Here is a 21346-nt window from a genome sequence, read left to right on the forward strand (position 1 = left end):
GGTATGGATCCAGGAGGCCGGTATATCACAGCAATCTTCAGGGGGGTTGGGGAGAATAGTCGGACGCAGTGGGCCTCGAAGGAGGAGAAGGATAGGGAGGGGGGGTTTGGGAGGACTCGGAAGGTGCTCAGCGGTGACAGGAGCAGGCCAACCCCACCACCTTTACGACCGTTGGGCCTGGGTGAGTGGGTCCAGGTGAGACCGCCGTAGGAGAGTGCAGCAGGGGAGGTAGAGTCAGTGGGCTGGATCCAGGTTTCCGTGATCGCTAGGAGGTTGAGGGAGCGGGAAACAAAGAGGTCGTGGATGGCGGTAAGCTTGTTGCACACCGATCGGGCGTTCAGGAGTGCACATGAAAACGGGGGGGAGATTTTAGGGAGCAGGGGGACAGATACTAAGTTGCGGGGGTTGCGGCAGGACATGGAGGCGGGAGGGTTTTGTGCGGGAGGTGGTGGAGGGCCAGGATTCGGGGAGATGTCCCCCGCGGTTATGAGGAGGAGAAGGGTGAGAAAGGTGGCATGGGAGCGGGATGTGCAGGAGCGTGAGAAACTACTAGTGGAGGTGTTGGGGTCAGTGGGAGAGTGGAGTAATAGGAGGAGGTGGTGGGTGCCATAGAGGGGTGAGGGAAGCAGTGAGGGCACAATATACAAATGTTTGGGAGGAGCAGAGGGATATAGTGAATGGATTTTGGGAACAGAGGAGAGGAAAATGAGAAGGAGGAGTGGAAGAGGCATTTTGGGGAGGTGATGAAAGCAATAGTAGGGAGATGATAGCAATGAGGGGGAGATGTACAAGTTTTGGGGTGGAGCAGAGGGGTAAAGAAATGAGATTTGTGAACAGAGGATAGTAAAATGAAGAGCAGAAGAGGGGTGTATTATATAAAAAGGTACACGGAGTGGGACTCAGGTATGTAAGAGATGTTTCCCAATGGCTGCAACAGCACAGAATACGCCTTCTGGAGTGGCCCAGTCAGAGTCCTGACCTCAACCCGATTGAAATGCTGTGGCATGACCTTAAGAGAGCGATTCACACCAGACATCCCAAGAATATTGCTACACTGAAACAGTTTTGTGAAGAGGAGTGGTCCAAAATGACTCCAGATCGTTGTGCAGGTCTGATCTGCAACTACAGGAAACGTTTGGTTGAGGTTATTGCTGCCAAAGGAGGGTCAACCAGTTATTAAGTCCAAAAGTTCACATACTTTTTCCTTCCTGCACTGTGAATGTTTACATGTTATGTGCAATTAAACCATGGCAACATCTAATGTTTGTGTAGTATTATGTTCAGCAGACTGTGTTCTTCTATTGTTGTGACTTAGATGACGTTCAGAGCACATTTTATGCCCAATTCATGCAAAACTCCACGTAATCCCAAGGGGTTCACATACTTTTTCTTGCAACTGTATCTGTCAGGGGGTAATTCTTCCCAATGACCACAAGCGTAAAGAGTGATCTTCCCACTGACTATCACTCTAATGTATGTTGTAGATATAGTCATTTTTAGCAGGGGTTCCCTGACACCGGAAAGTTATTTTAAGGGTTCCGCCATGTTGAAAAGGTTGAGAAAGGCTATGCTAGAGCTTGATGAGGAATGAGAAGGGAAGGGGTAGGGAGGAGTGTGTCAGCATTTTTAAACACGGTCAGAGTTTGTTTTAAATGCCAGTGAGGCCATTTCCAATATTTTTGTCCTGACAGGCTCCCTTTAAAGTGTTCATGTTAACATTAGAAGACAGAGACAGCAATTGTGTGAGTAGGACCAACATTTGGTCTTCAACCTTCAAGGAATCAGTGGTGGCACTACTATTAAAGGTATCTGGTGTTTCTTACTTTAAAACATCCCTGCCACCAACAAGATGGCTCCCTGCCTCCATTATGTAAACATGGCAGGAACGCTTCAATTTAATGAGTACTGCACATATATTCTCCCAGGACTCTCTGAGTATATGTGGCTGATTAGATGAGGTGCTTGTATCGTGTAATGACGAAGATCTGCGTTCTTCATGACAAGGTCGCATCCACCACTAAAATCTCCTCCAAGGACAAATTAAGGGCTGATATAAATTCTACAGTATTGATTGGCTATGACGTCCAGGAATAGCTCTATGAATAAATTATTCTAAATAAGCCCTGTAATGTCATTAAAGAAAAATATAGGTACTGCTTAAAATGAATCTCGTTTTTTTCATCCTTCAGTTGGGTGCAACCGAGGAAAGAAAAAAAAATACAAGAGCCAATTTAACTTTGATCAGTGATGTGCGCTTTGCTATGGTACTTGCCATTTTATTATTGCTTAACCCTTTGAGGACCGTAAGGTTTTGGAACACCAAAAGAATCAATTTTTTTGTTTTTAAAGTTCGTACACTTCAGTTGCTGTAACTAAGCCATTTCATGAAATAATTGGCAAAAAGCTAGATCCATTTGTTGACTCAAACCAAAAAAAAAAGAGTTTTAAGTTCTTAATCAGATGATACACGCAATTACAATCATGGGACAAATTGGTCCTCAAAGGGTTAAGTGGTGTTTCACCATAACACAGTGTACAGCAAATCCCATCATAACATATTTAGTAAAAATTTTATTTTTTTTCAATTAATTAATAATTTGAGCAATTTTTATTGTAATTTAAAGAAAATATTTGGTCTTTTCATATTTTAGAGAGACGGAAAAGAATTCAGCTCGGTGTATAACTTAACACAATGAAAAATTTTAAAGGTTTTGTTTTTATGTATATTTTGTGATTATATACAGTATGTACACGGGGAGCACATTAGCTCCTTACATAGGCAAGTTCTGCTTTGCAGTGCTACACAGTGGTTGTGCTTTACTGCTCTGTTTTACATGACAAGTCTACAAGTCAGCTGACTCATTAAAAACCCCTCGCCCTCCAGAGGATTTACCCCCCCCCCCCCCTCCTGACCAGGCCATTTTTTGCGTTACGGCGCTGCGTTACTTTAACTGACAATTGCGCGGTCATGCAATGCTGCACCCAAATTCAATTTGCGTCCTTTTTTCCCACAAATAGAGCTTTCTATCGGTGGTATTTGATCACCTATGCGGTTTTTATTTTTTGTGCTATAAACAAAAACAGACTGACAATTTTGAGAAAAAAACTATATTTTTGACTTTTTGCTATTAAACATGTCCAGTAAAAAAATTGTAAAAATCCAATTTCATCATAAATTTAGGCAAAAATGTATTCTGCTCCATGTCTTTGCTAAAAAAAATCCCAATACGTGTAAATTAATTGGTTTCCGTGAAAGTTATAATGTTTACAAATTGCGGTATAGATACTGGGCTTTTTTAAAAAACATTTTTACTAGTAATGGCGGCGATCAGCGACTATTGCACCATGATTGGTGTCAGTGAGAGGGATAGTGCCCCATCGTTGGTGTCAGTGGGAGGGATAGTGCCCTATTGTTGATTGGAATGGAAGGAATAGTGCCCCATCATTGGAATTAGTGGAAGGAATAGTGCCCCATCGTTGGTGTCAGTGGGAGGAATAGTGTCCCATCATTGGTGTCAGTGGAAGGAATAATGCCCCATCATTGGTGTCAGTGGGAGGAATAGTGTCCCATCATTGGTGTCAGTGGAAGGAATAATGCCCCATCATTGGTCTCAGTGGGAGGAATAGTGCCCATCATTGGTGTTAGTGGGAGGAATAGTGCCCCATCATTGGTATCAGTGGAAGGAATAGTGCCCCATCATTGGTATTAGTGGGAGGAATAGTGCCCCATCATTGGTATTAGTGGGAGGAATTGTGCCCCATCATTGGTGTCATTGGAAGGAATAGTGCCCCATCAATGGTATCAGTGGGAGGAATAGTGCCCCATCATTGGTATCAGTGGGAGGAATAGTGCCCCATCATTGGTGTCATTGGAAGGAATAGTGCCCCATCATTGGTATCAGTGGGAGGAATAGTGCCCCATCATTGGTGTCAGTGGGAGGAATAGTGCCCCATCATTGGTATTAGTGGGAGGAATAGTGTCCCATCATTGGTGTCAGTGGGAGGAATAGTACCCCATCATTGGTATCAGTGGGAGGAATAGTGTCCCATCATTGGTATCAGTGGGAGGAATAGTGTCCCATCATTGGTGTCAGTGGGAGGAATAGTGCCCCATCATTGGTATCAGTGGGAGGAATAGTGTCCCATCATTGGTGTCAGTGGGAGGAATAGTGCCCCATCATTGGTGTCAGTGGGAGGAATAGTGCCCCATCATTGGTATCAGTGGGATGAATAGTGCCCAATCATTGGTATCAGTGGGAGGAATAGTGTCCCATCATTGGTATCAGTGGGAGGAATAGTGCCCCATCATTGGCATCAGTGGGAGGAATAGTGCCCCATCATTGGTGTCAGTGGGAGGAATAGTGCTCCATCATTGGTATCAGTGGGAGGAATAGTGCCCCATCATTGGTATCAGTGGGAGGAATTGTGCCCATCATTGGTATCAGTGGGAGGAATAGTGCCCCATCATTGGTATCAGTGGGAGGAATTGTGCCCATCATTGGTATTAGTGGGAGGAATTGTGCCCATCATTGGTGTCAGTGGGAGGAAATGTGCCCATCATTTGTATCAGTGGGAGGAATAGTACCCCATCATTGGTATCAGTGGGAGGAATAGTGCCCCAGGGGCCCGATCAAGGCAAAGGAAGGGCTCCATCTGGCCCATAGGCAGCAGTTTGAGATAACAGATCTAACAGCGAATCTCAGATTACACACATAACACACACAGATAAATGGAGGGACATCCTTTCCTCTGTTCATAGTAGAGATGGTACCATCTAGACGTAAAAGTGCCAGGTAGTGCTAGGCTTTCCTGTTTGACAGTCCAGCATTCATAGCACACACTGAAACACAGAAACATCCAGTATAAAATGTTTATAAACATTTCCTAGAAAGAACAAAATCAATTTAAAATTCCAGTTTATAAAATAAAACTTTAAAGTTTTACTTTTCTGCTTAATTGCAAAATAACCCCCGCACTTGTGTGAATATTCTGTACCTCACTTCCCAAATATTTTATTAATTAAAAAAAAGGGTGAAGCGGCTTTTCGGTATCTGACGGGGGAGGGGTCGTGGCAATCTGGTACAGCAAGACCGAGGGGAGAGCCACTGGAGGCTGGAGGGAGAGAACTGCTGGAGGCTGATGGGAGGAGAGAGCCGCTGGAGGTTGGAGGGAGAGAGCTGCTGAAGGCTGATGGGGGGAGAGCAGTTGGAGGATGGGGGCGAGCCACTGGAGGCCGGAGGGGGAGAGCCACTGGGGGCTGGAGAGGGAGAGCCGCTGGAGCTGGGGGGGGAAATCCACTGGTGGCTGGAGGGGGAGAGCCACTGTATGCTGGAGGGGGAGAGCCGCTGGAGGCTGGAGGAGGAGAACCACTGGAGGCTGAAGGGAGAAAGCTGCTGGAGGCTGGGGGGGCGGGGGAAGAGCAGCTGTTGGCTGGAGGGAGAGAGCTGCTGGAGACTAGAGGGAGAGAGCCACTGGAAGCTGGGGGAGGGGGAAGAGCCGCTGTTGGCTGGAGGGAGAGAGCTGCTGGAGGGGGAGAGCCACTGGAGGCTGGAGGGGGACAGCCACTGGAGGCTGGAGGGAGAAAGCTGCTGGAGGCTGGGGAGGGGGAAGAGCAGCTGTTGGCTGGAGGAGAGCTGTTGGAGGCTAGAGGGAGAGAGCCACTGGGGGGGGAGAGCATCTGTTGGCTGGAGGGAGAGAGCTGCTGGAGGCTGGAGGGGGAGAGCCACTGGAGGCTGGAGGGAGAAAGAAGCTGGAGGCTGGGGGGAGGGGTAGCTGGAGGGAGAGAGCTGCTGGAGGCTAGAGGGAGAGAGCCGCTGGAGGCCGGGGGGGGGGAGCCGCTGTTGGCTAGAGGGAGACAGCTGCGGGAGGCTGGGGGGGAGAGAGCCACTGGAGGTAGAGAGCCGCTATGGGCTAGGGAGGGAGGAGAGCCGCTGGAGGGAGAGAGCCGCGGGAGGCTGGGGGGGGGGGGGAGAGCCGCGGGAGGATGAAGAGCCACTGGAGGGGAGAGCCTCTGGAGGCTGGGGGAGAGCTGCTGTTGGCTGGAGGGAGAGCTGCTGGAGGAAGAGAGCCGCTGAAGATGTGGGGAACAAAGCTGTGGGAGAGGCATGGGGCAAGAGGAGCCCAAGCTGCAGCTATTGATGTGTGCAGACGAATCGTGACCTGGAGCTTCACTGGTGACACCCATCATGCAGGGAGGTTTCCCGCACCGCTTCTGTGCATACTCAGGCTCAAAGTCACTATGACAAGTCTGGGTTCTCACAGGAGCTGTGCGGGACACAGCATACGATTTGGACAGAAATCGCACCGCATTCCTGTTCAAATCACATGCAATTCTTTGCAGTGCTGTATGAGTCCATTCATTTTGTATGGGCTCAAATCGCACCGCAAAGGTATCGGTTTCGGTATCGGGAGCATTTGCACAAGTACTAGGTATCGGCACCGATATTGGTGTCAGTCCAACCCTAATTATTATGCAGGATTTCTATGACACCAGCAGTTTGCATAGCGCTTTACAAAAGAATTTGATTGGTTGCTGCAGCCAGATAAAATTCTTTTTCCAGGCACTCTGGGTGAGTGACACGTCTCTCTGAGCGCACCATACACACCGCCTGTGCAGAAAGGTGAGATCTCACCGGAAACACAAAGGAAGGCTCAGTTTCAGCTATTTCTCTGGATCTTCTCCCTTTAGAAAAGCTCTGAGCGGCTGATGGTAGCAGTTTATCACGCTGACCCGGGGGACCATTTAATTCTGTGTTGAACCTTTACACTTTAATTGGAAGAAGCTTTTTCTGTGTGTCCCTCAATCCCGGAGGGGCCTGGGGTGAAATCACTCTTCAGCTACATGCGGAGAAGGGGAATTGGAAGCGGAGATGGAGGTCGCAGGGACATGTGATTCTGCCATGTGTCAGCTAGAGTTCCTGGCTGGGGACAGCATAGCTGACATCTGTCTGGGATCCGCTCAATCCACTCTACGTTTAATTAATCCCTTTGCTACCTGCAAAGACATTTATATATATATCCCATATCCTTCCAGGATGACAGAGTGCCACACAAAGGATAACTCCACTCTTGTGGAAGAAAAATATAGGAAATTAAAAAAAACAAATATGTATATATATATAATATATACTGTCTATCTATCTATCTATCTATCTATTATCTATCTATCTATTATCTATCTATCTATCTATCTATCTATCATCTATCTATTATCTATCTATCTATCTATCTATCTATCTATCTATCTATCATCTATCTATTATCTATCTATCTATCTATTATCTATCTATCTATCTATCTATCTATCTATCTATCTATCTATCTATTATCTATCTATCTATCTATCTATCTATTATCTATCTATCTATTATCTATCTATCTATTATCTATCTATCCATCCATTATCTATCTATCTATCTATCTATCTATCTATCTATCTATCTATCTATCTATCTATCTATCTATCTATCATCTATCTATCTATCTATCTATCTATCTATCTATCTATTATCTATCTATCTATCTATCTATCTATCTATCTATCTATCTATCATCTATCTATCTATCTATCTATCTATCTATCTATCTATCTATCTATCTATTATCTATCTATCTATCTATTATCTATCTATCTATCTATTATCTATCTATCTATTATTATTATTATTATTATTATACAGTATTTATAAAGCGCCAATAGTTCGCTCAGCGCTGTACATTACAAAAGGGAGACAGAACATGTGACAGAACAATACCAATACAATGCAAAACATGAGGGGATTGAGGGCCCTGCTCTTTCGAGCTTACAATCTAGGAGGGAGGGGATGGTGGCACAGGAGGAGATAGCTGTGGGGGATGGAGTGGTAGGAAGAGTGGGGGAGGTCGGCAAGTTAGCAGGGGGTGGGGTAGGCTTCCCTGAAGAGATGGGTTTTCAGGGTGCGCCTAAAGGAGAGGAGAGTAGGTGATAATCTGATGGGTTGGGGCAGGGAGTTCCAGAGGATGGGTGACACCCTGGAGAAGTCCTGGAGGCGGGCATGGGAGGAGGAGACCAGGGAACTAGAGAGAAGGAGGTCTTGTGAGGAGCGGAGTGTGCGTGCTGGGCGGTACTTGGATATTAGGTCAGTGATGTAGTTCGGGGCAGTATGGTGGGCAGCTTGTACGTCAGCGTTAGGATTTTGAATTTGATCCGTTGCGCAATCGGAAGCCAGTGGAGGGATTGGCAGAGGGGGGTGGCGGAGACAGTGCGGTTGGAAAGGTGAATGAGTCTGGCAGCCGTATTCAGGATGGACTGAAGCGGGGATAGCCAGCGGCGAGGCAGGCCAGTGAGGAGGGAGTTGCAGTAGCCGAGTCGTGATATGATGAGGGAGTGGATGAGCTGTTTAGTGGTTTCTGGGGTTAGGAACGTGCAGATTTTGGCGATGTTGCGGAGGTGGAGTCTGCACGAGTTTGTTAAAGATTGGACTTGGGGCTGGAAGGATAGGTTGGAGTCCAGAATGACACCAAGTACTCTGGCCTGCAGGGCGGGTTGATGGTAGCATTGTTGGATGTGATGGAGAAATCAATGGGGGGTGGTGTCCGGGCTGGGGGAAGACAAGAAACTCGGTTTTGGAGAGGTTCAATTTAAGGAAGTGGAGCGACATCCAGTCTGATATGTCGCTCAGTAGGTGTGTGATTCGGGCAGAGACCAAGGGGGTGAGGTGGGGGGTTGAGAGATAGATTTGTGTGTCGTCGGCATAGAGGTGGTAGTTGAAGCCGTGAGAGTGTATGAGTTGGCCAAGGGAGGAGGTATAGATGGAGAAGAGAAGGGGCCCGAGGACAGAGCCTTGAGGGACCCCAACAGAGAGGGGGAGTGAGGGGGAGGTGGTAGCATTATAGGTAACGCTGAAGGAGCGTTGTGACAGGTAGGATGAGAGCCAGGAGAGAGCAGAATCTCTGAGGCCGAGGGAGTGTAGTTTTTTGAGGAGAAGGGGATGGTCGACTGTGTCGAAGGCCGCAGAGAGGTCAAGGAGTAGGAGCACTGAATAGTGGCCATTAGCTTTGGCGGTTAGCAGGTCGTTGGAGAGTTTGAGTAAGGCAGTTTCGGTGGAGTGTAGGGGACGGAAGCCGGACTGTAGGGGATCGAGGAGGTTGTTGTCGTTGAGGTAAGAGCATAGGCGGGTGTAGACTAGGCGCTCGAGGAGTTTAGATGTAAATGGGAGCAGGGAGATGGGTCTGAGGTTGTTCGGGTCATTGGGGTCCAGGGAGGGCTTTTTAAGTATGGGGGTGATGTGTGCATGTTTCAGAGGGGAGGGGAAAGTGCCTGAGGAGAGGGAGAGATTGAAGATGTGGGTGAGGGAGCGTAGGATGGAGGAGGAGGAAGGTCGTAGGAGTTGTGAGGGGATAGGGGTTGAGGGGGTAGGTGGTGAGGTGGGCATCAGAGAGGATCTTGGAGACTTCCTTGATGGTAGTAAGGTCAAAGGTGTGGAGTGTTGGGGGAGCTTAGATCCCCCAACACTATTATTATTATTACTATTATTATTACTATTATATTACTATTATTACTATTATTATCTTAGATAATAGATCTATCATCTATTATCTATCTATCTATCTATCTATCTATCTATCTATCCATCCATTATCTATCTATCTATCTATCTATCTATCTATCTATCTATCTATCTATCTATCATCTATTATCTATCTATCTATCTATCTATCTATCTATCTATCTATCTATCTATCTATCATCTATTATCTATCTATCTATCTATCCATTATCTATCTATCTATCTATCTATCTATCTATCTATCTATCTATCTATTATCTATCTATCTATCTATCTATCTATCTATCTATCTATCTATCTATCCATTATCTATCTATCTATCTATCTATCTATCTATCTATTATCTATCTATCTATCTATCTATCTATCTATCTATCTATCTATCTATCTATCTATCCTTCCATCTATCTATCTATCTATCTATCTATCTATCTATCTATCTTCTATCTATCTATCTATCTATCTATCTATCTATCTATCTATCTATCTATCCTTCCATCTATCTATCTATCTATCTATCTATCTATCTATCTATCTATCTATCTTCTATCTATCTATCTATCTATCTATCTATCTATCTATCTATCTATTATCTATCTATCTATCTATCTATCTATCTATCTATCTATTATCTATCTATCTATCTATCTATCTATCTATCTATCTATCTATCTATCAATCATATACACTGTATTGCCAAAAATATTGGTTGGCCTGCCTTTCCACGCACATGGACTTTAATGGCCCCCCAGTCTTAGGCTGGCCATACATTATACAATTTTCTTGAGATTTTTGGTTTAGATTTACCAAAAACCATATAATAGGAGGGCAAACCTAACAACACTTTTAAAGGTATCCAATCAGGCAGGCTCTTGCACTACATAGCTGAAGGTAAATCTAAAGGAAATTGGGCAGAAATTGGACAGAAAACTGTATAGTGTATGGCCAGCCTTAGTCCGTAGGGTTCAATATTGAGTTGGCCCCGCCCTTTGCAGCTATAACAGCTACAACTCTTCTGGGAAGGCCGTCCACAAGGTTTAGGAGGGTGTCTATGGGAAGGTTGGACCATTCTTCCAGAAGCACATTTGTCAGGTCAGGCACTGATGTCGGGGGAGGAGGCCTGGCTCGCAGTCTCCTCTCTAATTCATCCCAAAGGTGTTCTATGGGGTTGAGGTCAGGACTCTGTGCAGGCCAGTCAAGTTCCTCCACCCCAAACTGGCTCCTCCATGTCTGTATGGACCTTGCTTTGTGCACTGGTGCGCAGTCATCTCCTGGCCACGACAAAACCCAGACGTGTCCATCAGATTGCCAGACAGAGAAGCAATGATTGGTCACTCCAGAGAACACGTCATCATGCTCTAGAGTCCAGTGGCGGCGTGCTTTACACCACGGCATCCGACGCTTTGCATTGCACTTGGTGATGGAAGGCTTGGATGCAGCTGCTCGGCCATGGAAACCCATTCCATGAAGCTCTCTACGCACTGTTGTTGTGCTCATCTGAAGGCCACACCAAGTTTGGAGGTCTTTAGCTATTGACTCTGCCGACAGTTGGCGACCTCTGCGCACTGTGCGCTTCAGCATGCGCTGACCCCGCTCTGTCATGTGGACGTGGCCTACCACTTGGTGGCTGAGTGGCTGTTGTTCCCAGTTGCTTCCACTTTGTTATAATACCACTAACAGTTGAGCGTGGAATATTTAGTAGCCAGGAAATGTCACGGATGCACTTATTGCACAGGTGGCCACCTATCACGGGACCACGCTTGGAGTCAGTGAGCTCCTGAGAGCGACCCATTCTTTCACCAATGTTTGTAGAAGCAGTCTGCATGCCTAGGGGCTTGATTGTATACACCTGGGGCCATGGAGGGGATTGGAACACCTGAATCCAATGATTTGGAGGGCGGGGCCAATACTTTTGGCAATATATTGTACAATTATTAAACAAGTCATGTTGTGATTTATTATTAATAGAAATTTCCTTTCCTTTCATTCTGCAGCTACAGTAATTTTCTGTAAAAGTCATTGTAATATGGCAACCTGAAGGAACATGCCATTTCCTGCTTGTGTGATTGGCCCGCTAATTTCCCTGACATCTGCACTAAGATAGGAGTCAGATTTTTACGCACCCCCTGCAATAGGAATTGCAGAGGTTTTTTTTTTCTAAGGGGATGCAGACACTGCCACTTTTTTCATCAGAACACTAATGCACCAGGTGATTGTAATGAACCAGATCTCCCCCATTCAGAATCAGTCTGCACAGGACATGGTGAAACAAACAGCTAATAGGGGAAGAGAGCAGAGCGACGCAGAGATGAGTTCATCAGTCTGCTGCTTCTCCTTTCACTGTCCAGTCACAGGATGGGGGAGTTAAGAAGATCTGTAGGTAAATGTCTCTAAACATCAAACTCATGTGGAGGAATTCAAAACATATATGACCCGTGCTTGGCCATTCCTCTTTCACGTATGGTGGAACAGGCACAAAGACGACATGCCTACTGTCACCTTAAAAAAATCTTTAAATGCATGAATGGCAAACCAATCAGGGGACTGGGTTCAAATGAGCTAATTTGCATATGACCAGACACCCCTGATTCAGAAACCATAAACATTTTTTTTGCACTTTTCAACCACTGGATCCACATCCTGTTACCGAGCCGCAGACAATGAAGTCTATGAAGTAAGACATTTACACAGAAGTCAATAGGGAGCCGCTCCAGGATCAAAACGCATGCAGTCTGTACATTTTGTGTTCACATCTTTAAAGCGAAATGCGTTAACTGCAGTGCAAGAAAAAAAAATCTGTTTCTACCATCGCCGTCAAGCCCAACTGATATAATGACAGTATATTCAACTTACCCAATACAAAGATTTTGTTTCCCCGCAGGAAAGTGGAGGCACCATAACGTGGGGTGGGCATGGAGGGGAGCTGCTGCCAGCTGTCCACTGATGGCTCGTAGACTCTTACCAAGGCCTGAGGGGAGGTATCTGTGCCCATTCCTCCAAGGGCATATATCTTCCCTTCTGCAAGAGAAGAAGACATTGTAAAGGTACAGCTCAACTCCATCATCCAGCTCCAGCAAGTTGGAGTCCTGAACATACAGATACTGTAAGCACATGGACTTGTCCTGCAATGTCCCATCTCCCGTCTCTCCTGCATAATGCTTTTGTAGGGAAAATTGAAACGTTTTGTGGGCTACCTTAGAAAACAAAAAATTCTTATACTCCAAAATAGACCAACAACATGGCTATATGGCTAGTCCATCACATGACTAGCCAACGAACACTGGAAAAGGGTAAGAAGGGGGTGAACACAAGGCCAACAGTACGACTATAAAAAACTTAAATAAGAATGTAGAATCGACTCAAAACATAAGTACAAAAGGAGAGAGAGAGAAGGGGGGGAGGGGAGAGAGAGAGAGAGACAGAGAGAGAGAGGGGGGGAGAGAGAGAGAGAGAGCGCCAGCCTAATGCGTTATCTTTAAACACCGTTTATTAACCACTTCCAGTCCGGACACTTCCCCCCTTCCAGTCCGGACACTTTCACCCCCTTCCAGTCCGCACACTTTCACCTCCTTCCAGTCCGGAGACTTCCCCCCCTTCCAGTCCGGACACTTTCCCCCCCTTCCAGTCCGGACACTTTCACCCCCTTCCAGTCCGGACACTTTCACCCCCTTCCAGTCCAGACACTTTCCCCCCCTTCCAGTCCGGACACTTTCACCCCCTTCCAGTCCGGACACTTTCCCCCCCTTCCAGTCCGGAGACTTTCCCCCCCTTCCAGTCCGGACACTTCCCCCCCTTCCAGTCCGGACACTTTCACCCCCTTCCAGTCCGGACACTTTCACCCCCTTCCTGCCCTGGCCAATTTTCAGCTTTCAGCGCTATCACACTTTGAATGACAATTACGCGGTCATGCAACACTGTACCCATGTGAATTTTTTAGCATTTTTTTGAGACAGATAAAGCTTTATTTTGATGGTATTTATTCACCGCTGGGATTTTTATTTTTTTTTGCTATATAAATGAAAAAGTCCAAAATTTTTTAAAAAAGTGTTTTTCTTACAAAATTTTACAAATAAATAATATTTCATCATAAATCTTGGCCAAAATTTATTCAGTTATCTTTTTAGTAAAAAAAAATAACCCAAATCAGTTTATAATGAAGAATTTCAATTTTTTAAAATTTTTTTACATTTTTATTTTTTTTTTATATTATTATATATGGTTTTTTTTTACATACTGTCACCCTAGCAGTACAGTGTCACCATGGGGGGTGATGAATATTTTTTTTTTTTTTACACTGATTGCTTTTACACCCATAAAGGATGTAAAAGCAATCATTTCTCATTCTCTCTGGCTGCATTCTTGCAGCCATTGAGATATGCTGTGTGAGCTGTGATTGGTCACAGCTTGTCACATGATACAAGGCTGTTGTGAATAGCCCTGTACCATGTGACCTCTGTGATCATTCATAGATTTCACACATAGTAAGCAATGATGTCATCTGGCTTACTACTCTGCATGCGATCACTGATTGGCCAATCAGTGATCACATGATCGGGACCTCGCACAGAGGTCCCGTACGACGATCGGTGTTCCACTGTGTCCGGAGGACACAGTGGGCATCGGATCGCAGTGCTGCGCGCTCCCAGGGAGTGCGCACAGCTTGAAAATGCGGGCACCATTTATGAACAGCAACCCGCCCCTGGACTGCCACCGTCCGTCCGTTTATATACATGGGCCGGATGGCAAGTGGTTAAAAAGGAAAGTAGGTCATTATAGTCACCAGCCAGTAAAAAGGACATGCTCATCATAAATATCCAAATGGGAACCACCAGAAATTTATGTAAGCTTGAAAGATGCCTCAAAGATCTGCAGATGCCAACGCATTTCAAGGGAAGGTCCTAAGCTCTGATGAAGAGGGGACTCCCCACGAAACGTGTTTCATGAGCACTGGTTTGTGAGTATAATGGCCTACTCAGGGGCGGACTGACCATTTGGAAACTCTGGCACTGCCCGAGGGCCCGGGGTCAGTAGGGGGCCCCATGAGATGCCCCTGGTACCTTTTTCATAGGCTTTTTTGAGTTTGGGCAAGGACACAGGGGCCCCATGATCCCCTATTGCCGGGGGCCCCATGAGTTGTCAATCCGCCCCTGGACCTACTTTATCTTTAATAAACAATGTTTAGAGATAATGCACTAGGCTGGTGCACTCTCTCTCTCTTCTTTTTTGCGAGGTTTCTCGAAAAAGTTTCCGCACTTTTTGTAACATATATATTTGCATAAAAGTGCGGAAACATTTTGAAGACTCCTCATACTTAGTGTGCTTGGACCAGTCTGAGAAGGGCAGCAAGGCGTGGTGAACACTTGAGAGTAAAGTGTTGTGGAGAGATCCATGGAATTTGGATTCAGGAGAGCTCGCTTAATACATGGCTCAGAAAAATGAAAGGAACACTTTTTAATCAGAGTCTAGCATCAAGTCAATGAAACTTCTGGGATATTGATCTGGTCAGGTAAGTAGCAGAGGGGGTTGTTAATCAGTTTCAGCTGCTTTGGTGTTAATGAAACTAACAGGTGCACTAGATGGGCAACAATGAGATGACCCCCAAAACAGGAATTGTTTTACAAGTGTCCACTTTTTCCTCTACTCATCTTTTCTGACTGTTTTTCACTAGTTTTGCATTTGGCTCTGGTCGTTGTCTCTACTGGTAGCATGAGGCCATACCTGGACCCTACAGAGGTTGCACAGGCAGTCCAACTCCTCCAGGATGGCACATCAATACGTACCATTGCCAGAAGGTTTGCTGTGTCTCCCAGCACAGTCTCAAGAGCATGGAGGAGGTTCCAGGAGACAAGAGCATGGAGGAGATTCCAGGAGACAGGAGCATGGAGGAGATTCCAGGAGACAGGCAGTTTCTCTAGGAGAGCTGGACAGGGCCGTAGAAGGTCCCTTAACCCATCAGCAGGACCGGTATCTGCTCCTCTCCTTTTTTCCTCCTCTCTTTTTGTTTTTGCATATTGATTAGGTAGCACCCTTCCAGACATTCTGGTGGCACCTCTACTTTTAGATACTTACGTGGATTCCCCAGCGTTTCCCAATTCCCTTTTCCCTGACTTTTGAAGTTCTGCAGTAATGCAGAGGTCAGCAGGAGGAAGCACAGCATGCAGTGGGGGAACATGTTAACCACAACACATGGTAGTGTTTTGGTTAACTCACTGGCTGTGATTGACATCAGCGAGATCCAATGGGCTCCTGCTGCTGTCTCAGCCAATGAGGAGGGAGAGACCCCATACAGCCCAGGCTATTGTGAACATCGCTGGATCAGAGGGGGGGGGGGGCTCAGGCAGTGGTGTATTTAGGTTTTGTGCTGCCCTAGGCAACACAAAAATTGCCCCCCCAAGGAGAGAGCCTTCCACTACCACTACCTCCCATACACTGGCAACCCCCCCACCCCTACCCCGGCGAGAGAAGACACTCACCTTCACAGCTCCGAACATCCTCCGGAACAAGAGTCAGGCTCTGACACCGACCAACACCCCCCTCCCCCACGAAGAGAGCCTTCCACTACCACCGCCCCCCATGCACTGGCAACCCCCCACCCCTACTCCGGCGAGAGAGAACACACTCACCTTCACAGCCCTGGACATCCTCAGGAACAAGAGTCAGGCTCTGACACCGACCAACACCCCCCTCCCCCACGAAGAGAGCCTTCCACTACCTCAGGAACAACAGTCAGGCTCTGCATACACCATCAAGCAGCCCCCCCAAAAATGCAGCTGCCCCTTAAAGATGCCGCCCTAGGCAGATGCCTTGTTTGCCTTGTGGTAAATATGCAGGTAAGAATTAGGGAGGACTTGGGGGGGCTGCACATAGAAGGTTTTTTTCCTTAATGCATAGAATACATGAAGGAAAAACCCTGAGTCTTTAGAACCACTTTAAATGCATGGTACAGCATACGCATATCAGGAATATTAAATGTTGGGGTAATATGCTCTAAGTATACAAGCCCCCCCCATAATATCAGGATTATTAAATGTTGGGGTAATATGCTCTAAGTATACAATCCCCCCATAATATCAGGATTATTAAATGTTGGGGTAATATGCTCTAAGTATACAACCCCCCCATAATATCAGGAATATTAAATGTTGGGGTAATATTACTCTAAGTATACAATCCCCCCCCATAATATCAGGAATATTAAATGTTGGGGTAATATACTCAAAGTATACAATCCCCCCCCATAATATCAGGAATATTAAATGTTGGGGTAATATGCTTTAAGTATACAACCCCCCCATAATATCAGGAATATTAAACGTTGGGGTAATATACTCAAAGTATACAATCCCCCCCCCATAATATCAGGATTTTAAATGTTGGGGTAATATACTCTAAGTATACAACCCCCCCATAATATCAGGAATATTAAATGTTGGGGTAATATGCTTTAAGTATACAATCCCCCCCCATAATATCAGGAATATTAAATGTTGGGGTAATATACTCTAAGTATACAAGCCCCCCCCATAATATCAGGAATATTAAATGTTGGGGTAATATACTCTAAGTATACAATCCCCCCCCATAATAGGAATATTAAATGTTGGGGTAATATACTCTAAGTATACAAGCCCCCCCCCGGGTAATATACTCTAAGTATACAAGCCCCCCCATAATATCAGGAATATTAAATGGTGGGGTAATATGCTCTAAGTATACAATCCCCCCCCCCCATAATATCAGGAATATTACATGTTGGGGTAATATACTCTAAGTATACAGCCCCCCCCCCCATAATATCAGGAATATTAAATGTTGGGGTAATATACTCAAAGTATACAATCCCCCCCCATAATATTAGGAATATTAAACGTTGGGGTAATATACTCTAAGTATACAACCCCCCCATAATATCAGGAATATTAAATGTTGGGGTAATATGCTCTAAGTATACAACCCCCCCATAATATCAGGAATATTAAATGTTAGGGTAATATACTCAAAGTATATAATCCCCCCCCCATAATATCAGGATTTTAAATGTTGGGGTAATATACTCTAAGTATACAATCCCCCCCCCCATAATATCAGGAATATTAAATGTTGGGGTAATATACTCTAAGTATACAATCCCCCCCCCATAATATCAGGAATATTAAATGTTGGGGTACTATGCTCTAAGTATACAATCCCCCCCCATAATATCAGGAATATTAAATGTTGGGGTAATGTACTCTAAGTATACAATCCCCCCCCATAATATCAGGAATATTAAATGTTGGGGTAATGTACTCTAAGTATACAATCCCCCCCATAATATCAGGAATATTAAATGTTGGGGTAATGTACTCTAAGTATACAAGACCCCCCCAGGTAATATACTCTAAGTATACAAGCCCCCCCCATAATATCAGGAATATTAAATGTTGGGGTAATATACTCTAAGTATACAATCCCCCCCCCCCCATTAATATCAGGAATATTAAACGTTGGGGTAATATACTCTAAGTATACAATCCCCCCCCCCCCATAATAAATTTTGCTGCCTGTTTATTAAAATGTCCGTGTCACTGCAGCCTCCCCAATACTAATAACTGCATAACGCCATTTATTTCCTGACACATTTACAGCAAAGAGGTCGGGGGGGGGGGGGGAGCAAAGAAGGATTTGTATCGGAATAATCTATTTTCCATTGTTACATTGTAGCAATATGAAAATAACATTCTAATCAGCTTGGCTGGGAACATCTTATTTAAATTGAATTAGAAAAATTGTGCAGGCGGTTGTAATTAATGTTTTTTCTGCACCGTTAGTTACTTGGACTACAAATCTCATGAATAAAGCGGGAGGAGGGAGCTATTGTTTTATCCAGCTCATCCAGAAACTCTGCACCCCGTGGGGATCACACACTCCAGTTAATCCGCCTCGGTTTTTTCTCATCCAGGTTAAAAGCGTAAAAATGATATTATTAGATCGGAGGCGTGCGGGGTGTGTGTGTGTGTGTGGGGGGGGGGGGGGACCACCGTGACATGATGGAAGTGTCCACGCTGTTAGTGACACCATATCCATGGACAAGAACTCCAAATCTGCCAGGAGGTACCCTAGGTTCACACCAGGGGTGGACTGACAACTCATGGGGCCCTCGGGCAATAGGGGATCATGGAGCCCTTGTGTCCTGGCCCACACTCACAGCATGCCCAAAAAAGCCTATAAAAGGTATCGCCGGAACAGTGAATTGGTGTCTGATAGCGGGGGATCGCGGCAGTCTGGTACTGGGGGGAAAGGGGAGTGCACCTGTGTGAATGAAGCCTTAGGGCCCATGTACACTGCAGCTCGTAAACTGACGTTCAGGAGCTTTTCTGTGTTTTTTTCAGCAGCCCCTGAACCAGGGGCGGACTGACACCTCATGGGGTCTCCGGGCAATAGGTAATCATGGGGCCCCTGTGTCCTTGCCCATGCTCAAACCACACCCAAAAAAGCCTATGAAAGGTACCAGGGGCATCTGATGGGGCCCCCTACTGACCCCAGGCCCTCGGGCAGTGCCCGAGTGCTCAAATGGTCCGCCCACCCCTGGTTCACACCAAGCGTTTTCCACAGCGTTTTGCAGAAACGCAGTACAGTCCCATTAAACATGATTTACTATGGGACACGTTCACATCTCGGCATTTTCACCCGGTGCGTTTTTTGGAAAGGGTCAGGGACTTTTTTTAATGCAAAAGTTGCGTTTTTGGTTCTATAGACTTCGACGAAAACTCTGCAGAAAAGCATGTAGTGCGTTTTTGATGCATTTTAAATCTGCCTAGCAACAAGAAAATTTTAAAAAATTAAAGAAAAAAAAATGCATCAAAAATGCAGGTGCAAAAACGCAAAACGCAGTGCAGAAAAGGGTCAAACGCAACCTGCATAGGTGTGAAGCTAGCCTTAGTGACATTGCAGAGATAATCCAATATTAAAACACATTTGTTTCTTTTATTCCAGAACTTCAGACAGAGAAAAAAGATTCAAATTATTACAGCGTTGTATTCATTAAATGTTCCTGAATGTGACTTGATATTTGCAGGGGCGTCCCTAGGGTTGGTGTCACTCGGTGCGATAACACTTGGTGACACCCCCTCCGACGATCCCCACAGAATGGATCGGATCTGCGGATTGAGCATAATCGGAGTCCGATCCATTATGCTCCCCAATCCGCAGATCTGATCGATCCTGCGGGGATCGTCGGCATGCAATTTATACGGGTGACACCGGACCCGCTCCACGAAAAGGTAAGTTGCAAAGCAAGATCAGGATCCCCGCAGGTTGGATCGGAACTGCGGATTGAGGAGCATAATGGATTAGACTCCGATCCATTCTGCTCAGTCCGCATATTCGATCCATCCTGCGGGGATCGTCGGCTTGCTTTACAACTTACCTTTTCGTGGAGTGGGTCCAGTGTCACCCCATGAGGTAGGTTTCACCCGGTGTGGTCCTGCACCTGCCTTGGGATGCCACTGAGTATTTGTCACTTGCAGTCCTCTATACAGCAGAGCTCTTACTGGGAGAAGGAAGGGTACAGCCAGGGGCAGACTGACAACTCATGGGGCCCCAGGGCAATAGGGGATCATGGGGCCCCTGTGTCCTTGCCCACACTCAAAGCACACTTAAAAAAGCAGATAAAAAGGTACCAGGGGCAATTTATGGGGCCCTCTACTGACCCCGGGTCCTCGGGTAGTGCTCGAATGGTCAGTCCGCCACAAAGAGTCAGTGCTCACAAAGAGCATGCTGACAGAAGAAGAGATCAGAGTGATAAAGAGGTTAACTCCTCAGTCCGCTGCGTCTCCTCTGACCGTGTAGGTTACACAACAGAAGCAGACAAAAATAAGGTCTCTTGCCCTTCCAGACTGGGATGCAGCAGCTGCACGGACACAGCCGCTGCTCCTAATTTGACACCCAAGTGGGTGCAGGTCCCCAAACGCAGGCAGAGTGGATTCAGGGACCCTGTTCCGGGAATTTAAAATCCCTGCGGCTTTAATCTCCTCTCTGTATTGCTTATCTGGTACAGACTACAAGGATTCTAATTGTAGCGATACCCCCGAAAGGGCTGCTTAAGTTTGTTCACTCCGCCACTCTTCCTTTCAACCCCAAGAACTGTCTCAGCCCACACTGGCACACCTGGCAATAGTGTAAGTGCAAGGACCAATGAAAAGCACACACTTTATAATAAAACACAGAGATCAGCTTTACTGTAGACCTCTATGGGAAATAATAAACATTAACAACCAGTATATGTTAGGAGAATCAAGAAAACAACAAATACTGTGACGGAAAGCAATATAACTCACTTTTACACTCGGGCTGCTTTCAGGGGATTCCAACCATGAATAACCCCAAGAGCAGAGGCAAACACTTAAATGGCAACCTCAAAGTGGATTTAACTCCTCTTCATAAATTTGGCCCCGTGATGTCCAAGCAGGAGGAGAGCAGAAGAATGACTCCCTGTTGTGTCAGACTTCTCCCTTCTAAACCCCGACACCATGACCCCAATAGGAAAACACTGTACCCAAATGATGCTTAATAGCTACTTTCAAGGTAAAGCTATTCCCTCACACACCATGCAATATAGAGGCCTGACTACGCATGCGCGTGCACGTATGGCACCAGTAACTTCAGTCTCTTTGTAACTGGATGAATGTTGGGATCTTCAGCTAGCCACTTTCGTTGGTGCACTTAAACTCCTTAAACACTTAAAGTGTAATTGTAATCCTGTGGCAGTATTTGTATAGCAAAGTGAACACGGTGTCTGTTCAGCAGGGCCATCTACA

General features: G+C 45.8%; 2 protein-coding genes across 5 annotated transcripts in view; both read right to left on the reverse strand.

Moving 5' to 3' along the window:
• Positions 1-21346, reverse strand: part of LOC149451417 (uncharacterized) — a 502187-nt gene that overhangs the window by 312637 nt on the left and 168204 nt on the right. The window lies entirely within an intron of this gene.
• Positions 1-21346, reverse strand: part of KLHDC8B (kelch domain containing 8B) — a 225312-nt gene that overhangs the window by 91533 nt on the left and 112433 nt on the right. For all 3 annotated transcript variants that reach the window (XM_089690703.1, XM_089690701.1, XM_089690702.1), the window contains exon 3: positions 12402-12566. In XM_089690703.1, the coding sequence (XP_089546829.1) occupies positions 12402-12566 (165 nt within the window). The remainder of the gene's footprint in view (positions 1-12401; positions 12567-21346) is intronic.

The sequence above is a fragment of the Staurois parvus genome, unplaced genomic scaffold (assembly GCF_062004578.1).
Source record: "Staurois parvus isolate SC_StPar_1 unplaced genomic scaffold, SC_StPar_1.0 ptg000540l, whole genome shotgun sequence".
Lineage (NCBI taxonomy): Eukaryota > Metazoa > Chordata > Amphibia > Anura > Ranidae > Staurois > Staurois parvus.